This window comes from Pelobates fuscus, chromosome 1 (genome assembly GCF_036172605.1).
Source record: "Pelobates fuscus isolate aPelFus1 chromosome 1, aPelFus1.pri, whole genome shotgun sequence".
NCBI classification, from domain to species: Eukaryota; Metazoa; Chordata; class Amphibia; order Anura; family Pelobatidae; genus Pelobates; species Pelobates fuscus.
Genome location: NC_086317.1, coordinates 474,127,068 through 474,141,174, shown reverse-complemented (window position 1 = coordinate 474,141,174; position 14,107 = coordinate 474,127,068). Strand labels below are relative to the sequence as shown.

The following is a 14,107-nucleotide window of genomic DNA, read 5'->3' as shown; positions in this document are numbered from 1 at the left end:
CAGATGCTTGGATATTAAACACTGTAAAAGGGTATACCATAGACTTTCTGTCCCTACCAGTACAATACTCCCCACCGCGGGAAATGTCTTTTTCCCTACAAGACAAAACCCTTGTCACCAAGGAAGTCTTGGATTTGAAACGCAAACAAGCCATCTCAGAAATCCCTATGGCCACACCAGGCTATGTGAGCAACCTGTTCCTGGTTGCCAAGAAAGGCAGAAGTGTCCGCCCAGTGATCAATTTGAAACTCAACACTTACGTCTCCTACAACCACTTCAAGATGGAAGGAATACATTGCCTAAGAGATCTCCTCCAACCATCAGACTGGATAGTGAAGTTAGATCTCAAAGACGCTTATCTTACAGTGCCGATTGCCCCGCAATACCAAGACTTCCTGCAGTTCATCTGGCAAGGAAGGAAGTGGAGATTCACTTGCCTCCCATTCGGACTATCCTCAGCCCTGTGGTGTTTCACCAAACTCATGAAGCCCGTGATAGCTCTATAGCGGAGACGAGGAGTACGTCTCATAATTTACTTGGACGACATCCTCATCACGGGTCAGTCCACCCAACTTGCCAAGACCCATCTGAACTGGACTCAGACTCAATAACAGAAATTAGGCTTCCTCATCAATTGGGAAAAATCCATTTTGGCTCCCACACAACACATAGAGTTCTTGGGTCTCATCGTGGACTCTACGTTTCAGACCCTACATCTACCAATGACGAAACTGAACATATAAAAAAGGAAATCAAACGCACTCTGGCGACTCCCCAGCTTACCCTCAAACAGTTGGCGAGAGTGATTGGCCTCCTGGCGGCCTCCATACAAGCCATCTTTCCGGGCCCTCTTCATTACCGAGCGTTACAACGTCTACAAGCTTCCCACTTGAGAGACGGGGTCTCCTACACAGATATGATCACTCTTAACTCGGAAGCGAAAGACGAACTGACATGGTGGCTTTCCCATATGGAAGCCTGGAATGGTCGCGCCATTTTCGGCACCACACCAGATCTCGTAATAGAATCCGACGTTTGCACGGTTGGGGTCCTCGCTGTGGAGACGTATCTACAGGTGGTAGATGGTCCGGCAGCAAATCTACACTCCAAATCAATTGCCTGGAACTCCTGGCAGGATCCTTTGCGATCCGCAGCTTCTCACCAACTCAAGCACAATGCTCTATCCTTCAGTCTGATATATCAACCATCTAGGGGGCACGAAATCGTAGGTCCTGGCGAAAATGGCACGAGATTTTTGGCAGTTCTGCCTGACTCAGGGCATTTCTGTTACTGCAGCAGATTGGTACTCACGACACCTCTGAGACACCAGCGATTGGCAACTGGACCCCAGGGTCTTCAGAGATATCCAGTCGTTATGGGGCCCCATGGACAAAGATCTTTTCGCCTCCCGCTTGAATACACAACTTTCCAGATTTTTCAGCTGGAGACCAGACCCAGCAGCACTGGCGACAGATGCGTTCACCCAAGATTGGTCGTCCACAAGGAATTATGCATTTCCACCGTTGATTCCCCGCTGCCTACTGCAGTTACGACGACAGACGGGAACCAGACATACCTCGCATTCTGCCACATTTCGAGTACCTGCTTCAGGACCCGGACGGATCTCCTCACCCCCTGGTACAGCGAGGCCTACTACATCTATGTGTGTGGCTAATTTCAGGGGACCTTGGGCAATCGAGGGAGTTTCAGAATCAACTCTACACCTTCTCGAGAGCGCATGGGCGCCCGGCACGAGACAGGCTTATAAGTCTTCATGGAGCAGATGGCGTGATTGGTGCCTGGAACGAGATTTGGATCCCATATTAGCTCCTTTGACTGGAATCCTCCAATTCCTAACTTCATTGTTTGAAGACGGCAAAGCCTATCGTACAGTGAACCTGTACCGATCGGCCATTTCGGCTTCACACCAAGGGATAGATGGAGTCCCAATAGGACGCCACCCGCTGATATGTAGACTCCTACGTAGCATTAAATTTGCACGTCCCCCACTACCACGATACTCGGTATTATGGGACGTTTCCATCATCCTCAATTTCCTTGAATCATGGCCAGACAACGCATTGCTATTCCTGAAACAACTGTCGGCCAAGCTGGCTATATTTCTCTGCCTCATATCCTGCAAAAGGGTCTCCGATGTCAGAGCCCTGGACATTACCGCACGTTCCTACACCCCGTAAGGGGTCACTTTCGATATATATTGCAGAACAAAGACGTCTTCGAAGAAAGTGTCATACCCAGTGTTCCCTGACAGGCCGCTTTTATGCCCGGTCAAATGCTTACAAACTTATGAACTTCACACCTCCACACTACGAGACATAACGAAACACGAACTCTTTGTATCCCTCCAAAAACCACACCTACCAGTGTCTATTCCGACCCTGGCTCGATGGGTTAAATGGATTATGTCCCTAGCGGGCATTGACACCTCACTATTCTCAACTCACTCAGTGCGAGGAGCGATGGCTTCCAGGGCCTCCTTGATTGGTTGTCGTCTTGAAGACATTCAGAAGGCGGACGATTGGTCCTCAGAATCTACCTTTCGTGACTTTTACTTTAAACCCATTCAGCACTTTGCAGGAACGGTAATCTCTCAGCTTTAAACCAGCATAATAGGAGCCTCCGTGTCTTAATAAAATTCACAGATTTTACTATTAACATGACGTAAAGTCATGATTTTATTAACGACACGGAGGCGAGTATTATCCCTCCCGCCCATCCCGTGGAAGGATGGTACATGGGTAAGTTGATTTCACGGTAAGTCTTAGTAGTCATGGAATTTCCACAGGTTACGCTTGTCAATACTTCACTTAACCACTATGGCTTAGGAGAATTAAAATGGTATTATGACAATTATGATTTATTCGTACACCCAGTTTGGTACTAGGATATTACCACATTTCTCCTTGTCTTAAAGCCTAACCTACTTCAGATCGTTGGGGATACCCTTGTTACACGGTCCCTTTTTTTGGTTGGATGATTATACTGCTTCGGGATCCCAAATAAAGAGGAATTGGATTGGTTGACAGAGCCTATTATGCTGGAGAGCGGAATCAGATTGGCTGTTCCTGTTGCTAAGAAGATACTCATCTCAGACTGTTTACTGTTACTACTGGTTATGTTTTGAAAAAAAAAATTCTTTGCTGCTGAGGGAAAATAAAGAAAGAGTGCAGCATAGTACTCGCCTCCGTGTCGTTAATAAAATCATGACTTTAGGTCATGTTAATAGTAAAATCTGTGAATTAATACTTCACATGTAACTCTACCAGCAGGCTGATTGTAGGTAGAGCTTTTCTGAGGAAAATTCCCAATGTCCCCTATTACTTGTGAGGAGTACCACTTTAGGACACAGCACAAGGCTGCAGACACGGAGTGATAGAATCTTTATAAAAACTGTCCACATAAAAAGCCTTAGAACTGTCAGGATAATAGGAACATTGGGACTTCTGCCTGCTGGTAGCAAATTGTTCGGATATTACAATTCACACCTGGATTTTAAGATTTCTGTTCTCAGGCGGTATTCCGGCAGGCTGACAACCGGACTCAATTCTGGATCATTCACACCCAGTATTGCATCTTATTAACAATATCTGGATTTTGTAGTCCGCATGCATTAGCCATTCAGTATTTAGGAGAAAAACATGATAGAGTAATCTGAGTTTCTAATATGTATTATGGGTGGCATACAATGTAACAATAAATATTATAAATAATCTATTCTTAAAAATATACATGTTTTAGTTTAGTTAATATTTTAGTTTAGTTAGTAAATATAATCTATCTAATTATCAATATCCTAATGTTATTAATCCTTTAACGACATTTGGATGTTCCACACCAACCTAAAAATTGTGGGCTTTAACTGCGTTACGATAGGATGGAACAACCTGTAGTTTTGGTGTGAGCAGGGCCGATATTTGGGGCTCCTGTCTGTCAGCTGGGGCTCAAAGTTAGCACTGCATAGAGCCCTTTGCACTCCTTTGCGTGGCCCAAGTTCTAAACCAGGCTACAACTCCCATGATTCTATGAATGAAATAGATAGGCTGAGAATCATGGGAGTTGTACTTCAGCAACATCTGGAGGGCCGGAGTTTGGGGAAGCCTGTTCTAAACCAAAACAAAAACCTAGAATTAGTGCTAGATGCTTATTCTACCTTAAATTAAGGGTTTCTTTTTAAATGCACCCATACATAGTATGCATTGGTTTTATAAAGGACAGAAAGGGCTTCTTTTGTTTCAATATTCTATAGCAAGATTAAGCATGATTAAATTGCCAAAAATGAGACAGAAAAAAAAACACAGTTATGCATATAATAAGTTATACACATCAAGTGCAACTATATACATAGAACTCAATACAGATTCAAGTATCAACTTGGTATTCCCAGGACTACAGTCTCCCGTTAAAGCTCGTATATCCACGTATCTCCCAACATTTCAAATGGACTTCAATTTTAGGAGTGAGAGTGGAGGTGTGGCCAGGAGCGGGGCTGTTCTGAGAAATTTTAGTTGATTTACTAATAACAGTTTATGGAACTAAAATGTAATTTAGAACAAGAACAATGTATATTATTTGCACAGGCTGATTACTAAACACATTTATTGTTGTTTAAAGGATTACTGCAAACCCTTTTTTTTCAATGCATGTCTTTTTAAAATGAGTAATACCCTATTAGCCATTATTTTTAGGCACCCCCCATCGACTTGAAGAAGCTCCCAGCATAGCTTCCCTGACCCCCTCATAGCATCGTGGCAGCTGCGAGAAGTTCAATCAAAGTCTACGATTGGACCTGTTAATCGTCTCAGAGCGTATGCAGGGAGGCAGGAGGAATATTACTAAAAGAAACATATTGCTCGCTGTGATGGGGTGTGGCTGCACACAGGGAGGGAAGGAAGGAGTGAGTGGACATCCAGGATTCCCCTCTGCCTGAAGGAAGAAGCTCAATATGTCCATTGACAGCATGCTGGTGACGGATGTATTTTATGCATCTAATTGACAATTGTCACGTGTCCCATCGTTGCAACTCGTCTCCAGGACACAATTACCAATATCTCAATACATGCAGTGTTTAAAGTAGAAGTGGTCTTGGTGGCTTGAGTAACCCTTTAAAGACACATTGCTGGTAGTATTATTGCTGAGGAGTTCTGTTATACACTCAGACACATTACTGGGAGTATTATTGCCGGGGAGCTCTGTTATACACTCAGACACATTACTGGGAGTATTATTGCTGTGGAGCTCTGTTATACACTCAGACACATTACTGGGAGTATTATTGCTGTGGAGCTCTGTTATACACTCAGACACATTACTGGGAGTATTATTACTGTGGAGCTCTGTTATACACTCAGACACATTACTGGGAGTATTATTACTGTGGAGCTCTGTTATACACTCAGACACATTACTGGGAGTATTATTGCTGTGGAGCTCTGTTATACACTCAGACACATTACTGGGAGTATTATTGCTGTGGAGCTCTGTTATACACTCAGACACATTACTGGGAGTATTATTGCTGTGGAGCTCTGTTATACACTCAGACACATTACTGGGAGTATTATTACTGTGGAGCTCTGTTATACACTCAGACACATTACTGGGAGTATTATTACTGTGGAGCTCTGTTATACACTCAGACACATTACTGGGAGTATTATTGCTGTGGAGCTCTGCTATACACTCAGACACATTACTGGGAGTATTATTGCTGAGGAGTTCTGTTATACACTCAGACACATAACTGGGAGTATTATTACTGTGGAGCTCTGTTATACACTCAGACACATTCCTGGGGGCATTATTACTGTGGAGCTCTGTTATACACCCAGACACATTACTGGGAGTATTATTGCTGTGGGTCTCTGTTATACACTCAGACACATTACTGGGAGTATTATTGCTGTGGAGCTCTGTTATACACTCAGACATATTACTGGGAGTATTATTGCTGTGGAGCTCTGTTATACACTCAGACACATTACTGGGAGTATTATTGCTGTGGAGCTCTGTTACACACTCAGACACATTACTGGGAGTATTATTGCTGTGGAGCTCTGTTATACACTCAGACACATTCCTGGGGGCATTATTACTGTGGAGCTCTGTTATACACCCAGACACATTACTGGGAGTATTATTGCTGTGGGTCTCTGTTATACACTCAGACACATTACTGGGAGTATTATTGCTGTGGAGCTCTGTTATACACTCAGACATATTACTGGGAGTATTATTGCTGTGGAGCTCTGTTATACACTCAGACACATTACTGGGAGTATTATTGCTGAGGAGTTCTGTTATACACTCAGACACATAACTGGGAGTATTATTACTGTGGAGCTCTGTTATACACTCAGACACATTCCTGGGGGCATTATTACTGTGGAGCTCTGTTATACACCCAGACACATTACTGGGAGTATTATTGCTGTGGGTCTCTGTTATACACTCAGACACATTACTGGGAGTATTATTGCTGTGGAGCTCTGTTATACACTCAGACATATTACTGGGAGTATTATTGCTGTGGAGCTCTGTTATACACTCAGACACATTACTGGGAGTATTATTGCTGTGGAGCTCTGTTACACACTCAGACACATTACTGGGAGTATTATTGCTGTGGAGCTCTGTTACACACTCAGACACATTACTGGGAGTATTATTGCTGTGGAGCTCTGTTATACACTCAGACATATTACTGGGAGTATTATTGCTGTGGAGCTCTGTTATACACTCAGACACATTACCTCGAGTATTATTACTGTGGAGCTCTGTTACACACTCAGACACATTACTGGGAGTATTATTGCCGTGGGGCTCTGTTATACACTCAGTCACATTACTGGGAGTATTATTGCTGTGGAGCTCTGTTATACACTCAGTCACATTACTGGGAGTATTATTGCTGTGGAGCTCTGTTATACACTCAGACCCATTACTGGGAGTATTATTGCTGTGGAGCTCTGTTATACACTCAGTCACATTACTGGGAGTATTATTGCTGGGGAGCTCTGTTATACACTCAGACACAGTACTGGGAGTATTATTGCTGAGGAGCTCTGTTATACACTCAGCCACATTACTGGGAGTATTATTGCTGGGGAGCTCTGTTATACACTCAGACACACCAACAATATGGAGCTCCTAGAATAGAGGGACATTACGATATAAAAGTGGTACAGACGGATTTGGGCCAATATAGGGCCACTTGGGAGGTATGTATCCATAATTCTGCTTCCATGTCACACTCCCTGTTAATATTAAATTATTTCTCAATCTTTGAGTTCCTTTTTGTTACATTAAGAGCTCTTAGAGTAATGATATGTGCTCCTCCATTGCTTACAATGCTTTACCTTCTGTCCCGGGCGACCAGGCTCCTCACTGGGGATTAGAGAACCCCCAAAGTCCCAGCTCCCTGCGCCATGTCTGGTTTCCTAGCAACCAAGCACGCTATCATTTTACTCAGTCCCTTAACCCCGAGCCAATGCAGGGGGGGAAACTACAACTCCCGGCATGCACCACTTCGCGGCGTCGTGACGTCACCACGCTACCGCGAGAGCCGATTCTCTTATTAGCTCTGACAAGCGGCGAATGGGGGACGTCACGGGCCGGCGGTAGCCAATCAGCAGCCGCCAGGTCAGGAGCCAGCGGGATGAGACAAGATGGCGGCGAGAGGAGGCAGGAACGGCGGCATCCTGGAGAAAGTAAATGGGGGGGTACGGACCGGCTCCGGGGGGGCTACATGTGGGGTCTCTGGGGTCATTATGGGGTGTGGGAGAATCTCTCACTGTGAGGTTACATGCCGGCTCATGGAGGTAGTCTGGCAGGGCGCGGCTTCCCAGCAGAGGTGGTAGCAGTGTAACATCCACAGGGGTCTGGCTCCTCGCTCCCTCCTGGGTATCACCCCTTCACCCAGCTGGGGCATGCAGGAAAGGTGCTGTGTGTGGCATTCTTATGCTGCCCCCGTGTGGTATGCAGCATTCACATGCTGCGGGGGAGGTAAGTGGAGGAGGGCTCCCAGAGCAGCTGTCAGGGTGACTTGGCTTCCCAGCAATGCTGGATATTGGATATTTCTCGGTAGCTCTTTCCATGTGCAGCCCAACACAAAGCAGGGAGGGGGGTGGTTAACATTTTGGTCCTCCATTATTATTATTTTTAGTGCTGCTCATGATGCTTTGGTTGGCTGAGCACCATGAGAGCTGTAGTCCACAACAGCTGGGAGATCAGTGGGTAAATCCAAATATCTTCTAGAGGAATCTAGATTTTGGAAGAGGACCGCTGGAGGCCCAGGCTGAGTGACACACAGCACCTTGCCAGGGACTGTCACACTACAAAGGACAGTATCTTACAATCCAGCATATAAAAAATAATATTATATATATATATATATATATATATATATATATATATATATTCATCACTTATTCATTATCCCTACTTTCTTAAAAAAAAAAAAAAGCAGAGGATGTTTAATAGAAGTTTTTTTTAATTTTTTATTTCTCTATCCTACTGTACCTTTATATTGTTTTCATTGTTTGTGCCAGAAAGCCATGAAGAGAATGCCTTTTTCAAACAGTGGTTGTGATGTCTTTTTTTGATTGAAGCATTTAAACAGAGCCATTGGTGTATATACTGTATTCTTGCATTAATGCAGGTCACTTTCAGGCTCCTACAGCTATCATTTAGTGATTATAGCAGAATAGAATTTATTTTAGTGAATATAGTAAATAGTAATCTAGATTGAAAACAAGAATCCGAGCCATCGAGTTTATTCTTCCACACATCTTTCTGCCAATGATCCAGAAGAAGCGATGGCAAAATGCTTGGGATATGAAAGACCTGAGTAATATCAAGTTGGGGGGCTGTGGTATTTTTATTTTATTCTTTCTGCTATGCTGGGCCAGGCGGTTTACAAAAAAAGAGAACCTGTCAAATTGTACATATTTTATTGTGCTGCTGTCATGTAAAATGCGTAAATGCTGTTTTTGTTCTTTTTCTTACATGACTATTACGCAACGCTGTCACTGTGCTAAATAGTAACAGCTGTCACTTTTTTCTCTAGGTAACTGACATGGCTATGCACAATTTAAGTTATAATAACTGATATTTACAATTGTAATTATTTTAAAGGTTCTATGCCAACTGTATAGTGTTTTAACAGATCTTTCTGTGGTTTATTTTTATTTATGATGGCACTAGATTGGATCTCAGGGCCGAATAATGAATCCTAAAAGCCAAGAAAGCGCTCTGCGCATGTCTAGATATTATCTATATTGGGACGTTTGTTGTGTTTACCCAGCTAACTCTCTTAAAGCCACCTATAACATTTACTTTATTTCATTGGATATATGTTAAAAATATGCATATTGTTATGCACTTGAACAAGGCTGTTTTTAAAACCACAAAAAGAGACTGCAAACATTCCTGCACTACTGCTGCTCTGGGAACAGCTTGTGGAATTATCAGTCGTATTCTAATCACCTTGATATATTTTTCATATGACTTAATATTTTTGAATGTTTTTTTTTTTTTTTTTCTATATGCTAGAAAATTAAGAAGATTGAGGGGGGAAAAAAAGTTTTGTGATAACACTGCATAGCACAAACATTGTATTGTCCAATAATTTAAATGTTAAAACATGGTTGCCTTACTGATACCCATTGTACCATCTGTGATTACAGTGGAAAATTGATGACAAGCCAGTAAAAGTTGACAAATGGGATGGCTCCGCAGTTAAAAATTCTCTGGATGATGCAGCTAAAAAGGTACAGTGATTCTCAACCATTTTGACTTGTCTTTTGCAAGACATACATTGGTAGTGGACTTCTTAAGTTAATGATAATGCTTGAAATAGGCAAAAATTGCTAATATGTTAAAGTTCAACTGTCTTAATATTTTCACTTCTCAATTTTTTTACAAATTGAAAAATGTCCCTCTTTCATCTGGCTGAGCAGGTATGCTGGTGACTGCTGCTGCAAATATTACAAACATTTTATTTAAACAAAAAAAAGAGTCTCTTACATTCTTAGTTCAAGGAAAGGATTATACAATTTGTTTCTGTGCAGATGACGTAGACCAGAGATCTCACAATGTTGTCTGATCCAAAATGCTCGTCCAGACTTTTGGGCCATTACCCTGACTCCATGCTAGTTACACTCTAAGAGTTAGCCAGGGTTTGCAATTCTTCTGTTTACAAAATTTTCCTTAAAATGTTACATCTTTGATTTGAAGTAGGCATGGTGCCTGGAGACTCTATGTGGAGCGCTTTGTTATGAAACATATATTCAGCATTCTTGTGGCATCATTTGTCAACCAGGAACAAAAGTTCCAAGCTGGCAAATACTCCAAGAAGCTGGATGCGAACATAATCGGCCACAGAGGACCATGTGCAGAACATTTCTTCCTCTTATTGGGAAACTGGATTATGGTAGTCCTGGCATCATAAACATTACAGCAGAGTGCTCGGAGTAACCCTTTAAATGACGTTTTTAAATGTTCCAGAAATTCTGTCCAACTCTGCCAAAGACAGGTAGAAAAAAAAATATTTCTCCTCTGTGATCACTGACTTCCTTTGTTGGCAGAATTCATTTTATTAATTATTATTTTTATCTTATTTTGTTAACCAGGTCCTTCTTGAAAAGTATAAATATGTGGAAAACTTCTGCCTGATCGATGGCCGCCTCATAATCTGCACCATCTCCTGCGTCTTCGCTATTGTAGCCTTGGTGTGGGATTATTTGCATCCGTTCCCAGAATCCAAGCCTGTGTTAGCTTTTTGTGTCATATCATATCCTTTATAACAATATCTGTTGGTGTTGTGTGTAGAATATTTGAGACATGTTAATATCCTAGCTGGGTGTCCTACACTATACTGCTTTTCTGGGGTCACTATTTGTGTGGTGATGGTGCTGGGTTTGTTACGGTGAATTAAATCTAGGAGGAATGGGGGAAATGAGAGCTGTGGAGCCCCTATTTCCTTCAGTTAAATAAAAGTGTTATTTTTAACACACCCGACATGTCATTGTCTTGGGTGCCACGAAAAGTGGTTGTAAAATATCCTAATCCCCTATTGGGATTTATTCAATTACCTAATCTATACAGCATATAACTGTATAGAATAAACAGGATCGGAATCAATAATTTAAAGGATCGTAATAGTAGACTTCACAGTAATTGTTGGATCTGTTTTTTTTTCCAGTGGGCTGTAAGCATTTATAGCAGTTCTGCCAGCACAATGCATTTGTTAATCCTTCACCTTTTATCATATAAAGTAATGTGTTGAATGATGCATGCTCTGGCAGATGGGGGTAACACAGTGTAACATGATAGGCACATGCTGCAGTAGATTTGGCTAATCCAGTGAATGTATGTTTTTATACCTTAACACCTTGAACCTATTTCTTGATGATGGGTGTCCTCACTGTCTACACTTCGTACAAGGAAAAGAGCATTTTCCTGGTCGCTCACAGAAAGGATCCAGCGGGAATGGACCCTGATGACATTTGGCATCTCTCCTCCAGCCTGAAACGGTAATTGGATTGAAGCAAGTCTGCATGAAGGAAATCCTAGACACGGATTAATGTCTTTAATATCTTCCTTTCTGATTTTTGTAGGTTTGATGACAAATACACCCTGAAAGTCACCTATATCAATGGCAAAACAAAGAATCAACGGGATGCTGAGTTCACCAAATCCATCGCCAAATTCTATGATGAGAATGGCACGTTAGTGATGGACATGTTTGAGCCAGAAGTCTCCAAGCTCCATGATAGTTTATCTGCTGAGAAAAAGACAAAGTAACAGTTCACATCAGGGTCTTCCTGCCAGGATAAGAGGGAAGAAAACAGAAGTCTTGTAAAAAAAAATACCATGGTAACCAACCTGCAGCTCCCTAGCCTCTAAACCTGATTCCATGACCTTGCTCAGGGTGATGGAGGATCATTGGAATGGAACAGTAGCTGTAGCTTGTGTTGCCATTTCCCATGCTCCTTTTGCCTTAAGCTGGCATGGTATCATGAAACCTGTAGTTCCAGACCGCTGTTAGATTGAGTTAGCTTCCCCCTGCTGTCAAGCCACAGATTGGTTACCTTTGCTATAAAGGAATGTTTATGCTTTTCCTGCCCCGAAGGCCAGTGCCTGCTTCCTTTTTTGTTTTTCTTTCATCCAAGTGATAAATGCTGGTCGAATACGCTGCTGCCGTTTCGGGTTGGGAAAGGGGCTAATAAGGATTTTGTCCTGAAATCATCAAACTATGCTTTTCAGTAATCTGCAAAATAAGAGACTTAAACATAGTGTTGGTAAAGTGTCAGGATAATGTTTATGTTCTTGACTATATTGTAGCCAAGATTATCATATTAAAATCCACACTAAAGCCATTCCTGGTTTACCTGCATTAAGAGAAATGCCTTAATCCTACTTGCGCAATTAACATAATTTCTAAATATCATAGGCAATACAGTTTTGTGAATTACCAATATTACACCCTAGAGGGCGCTTCCACACTCTGCTTACTATACCATCAAATGGATATTTCATTTTGAGCATCACATTATGTTGCATAAAAGATTTAGGTGTATCCGTTCTTTTCTAAGAAAAAAATGTCAGCAAGCCAGGGATTTTAAAATGAAAGCCATGAATGTATAAACTGTTACTAATGTGAAACGTCCCCAGTTCCATCCCCTTCACTGGTGTGGAATACGTGCTGTTCACTGGCATGGGTACAACTGGTCCACATAATATTTGTATTATGTGTTTGTAACGGTAATTTAAGATCATTGATGAATCTTCAAGTTAATGTGATTGTGTGAGCACCGAACTATAGTGAAATATCTGCTTAAGAACAGATTTATTTAGATCCAAAGAGCCAGACGCTTACATTTAATGATAACCAAACATCTTTCTAATGTATCTTTCTAATATAACCATCAAAACAAACTTGCAACTTAATGTATGATTTTTCAACACCATACACAATTTTAAATGTTTTTTGGTAATTTAAAAAATTTACATCTAAAAACTTTTTTTTATGTCGCATGCCCAAGCTACAAAGTCACATTTTATGCATTTCAGGACAAAACCCTACCGTAAACAGAAATCTGTCCATTCTTTTATTTTTTAATATTTATTTGATGGGAATAAAAGTTATTTTGTAAACCATGTAAGAGGAAGTGATGAGCAGAATGTAGAGGTCATTCTGTCTACCTGTTGAGCTTAGTATTGTCTTCAGGCCTATAATAAACCAAGCATTTATAGATCTGTTACTGTTCTTGTTCTGTCTGATGTTACATTCCACTTCTGTTGAGCATTTTGTTTCTGACCACTGTTTTCTAAGTCTTGTTTTCCAATAAAAGGAGAGATGAGGTACAGATGACCATCTGTCTGATTTTTCTCAATGAATGAATCCTGGACAGGTGTCTAATTTAGCCTTTTCAATACCAAGTTATTTTATTTAAAAATGGCAGATGCAGAGCTGGCATAAGCATGTTAAAGGCATAGAGCACCATACACCAACACTAGACCCCATTGTAATTATGCTAGAGTCGTGTGACGTTATTTATGGGGTGATAAGTATTTTTTATAAAAATTATCAATTTTTGTTATATCAAAATTGATATCTTGGCACTATTTCCACGATTTATATTTAAAGCTGAGAACTACCCACTATTTTAATTCTCATAGGTCCTGGAATATGTTTCATTAGAGGATTTTATTTCACACAATCACAATTGAATTATAAAATATAATTTATTGTGACAATAATATGTAACATGCGTGATAATCAGTGAATATTTAGATCTTACATAAGTATACAATATGGCTCCATGCTCAGTGTGTCCCTCTCTCTCCTTTGTCCTTTAATTTTTAAAGGAGAAGTTCTCTATACGTCACTAGTTGATAGTGACCAATAGAGTAAGGTGGGCGTGTCTTCCCTACAGACAATCTAGATTTTGGTCGGTAGATGGCGCAACTACATCACAGAAAATTCTTGTCAGGGGGGTCCATTTACCTTTTTGTATAATGGGTTCACTGAATTTCGTGATGCGTTTGACGTCCTCTTGGTTATCTTTATGGATAACCATTCGTC

At 41.3% G+C, this 14,107-nt stretch overlaps 2 protein-coding genes across 3 annotated transcripts in view; one reads left to right on the top strand and one right to left on the bottom strand.

The window, feature by feature from the left end:
- The window catches only part of XRRA1 (X-ray radiation resistance associated 1), a 63,873-nt gene extending 56,420 nt beyond the window's left edge, over positions 1-7,453 (bottom strand). Inside the window, exon 1 of the mRNA XM_063431961.1 lies at positions 7,367-7,453. The gene's annotated coding sequence lies outside the window, so the exon portion shown is untranslated. The remainder of the gene's footprint in view (positions 1-7,366) is intronic.
- A 167-nt stretch (positions 7,454-7,620) lies between these two features.
- Positions 7,621-13,386, top strand: SPCS2 (signal peptidase complex subunit 2). Of its 2 annotated transcripts, none has more exons than XM_063431981.1 (5): positions 7,621-7,727; positions 9,705-9,788; positions 10,650-10,810; positions 11,418-11,552; positions 11,637-13,386. In XM_063431981.1, the coding sequence occupies exons 1-5, from the start codon at positions 7,686-7,688 to the stop codon at positions 11,821-11,823; spliced, it is 609 nt and encodes a 202-aa protein (XP_063288051.1). In that variant the 5' UTR covers positions 7,621-7,685; the 3' UTR covers positions 11,824-13,386. The 2 variants fall into 2 exon arrangements, with proteins under 2 accessions (XP_063288051.1, XP_063288043.1); XM_063431973.1 differs by having other exon boundaries at positions 7,637-7,739.
- The last annotated feature ends 721 nt before the right edge of the window (positions 13,387-14,107 follow it).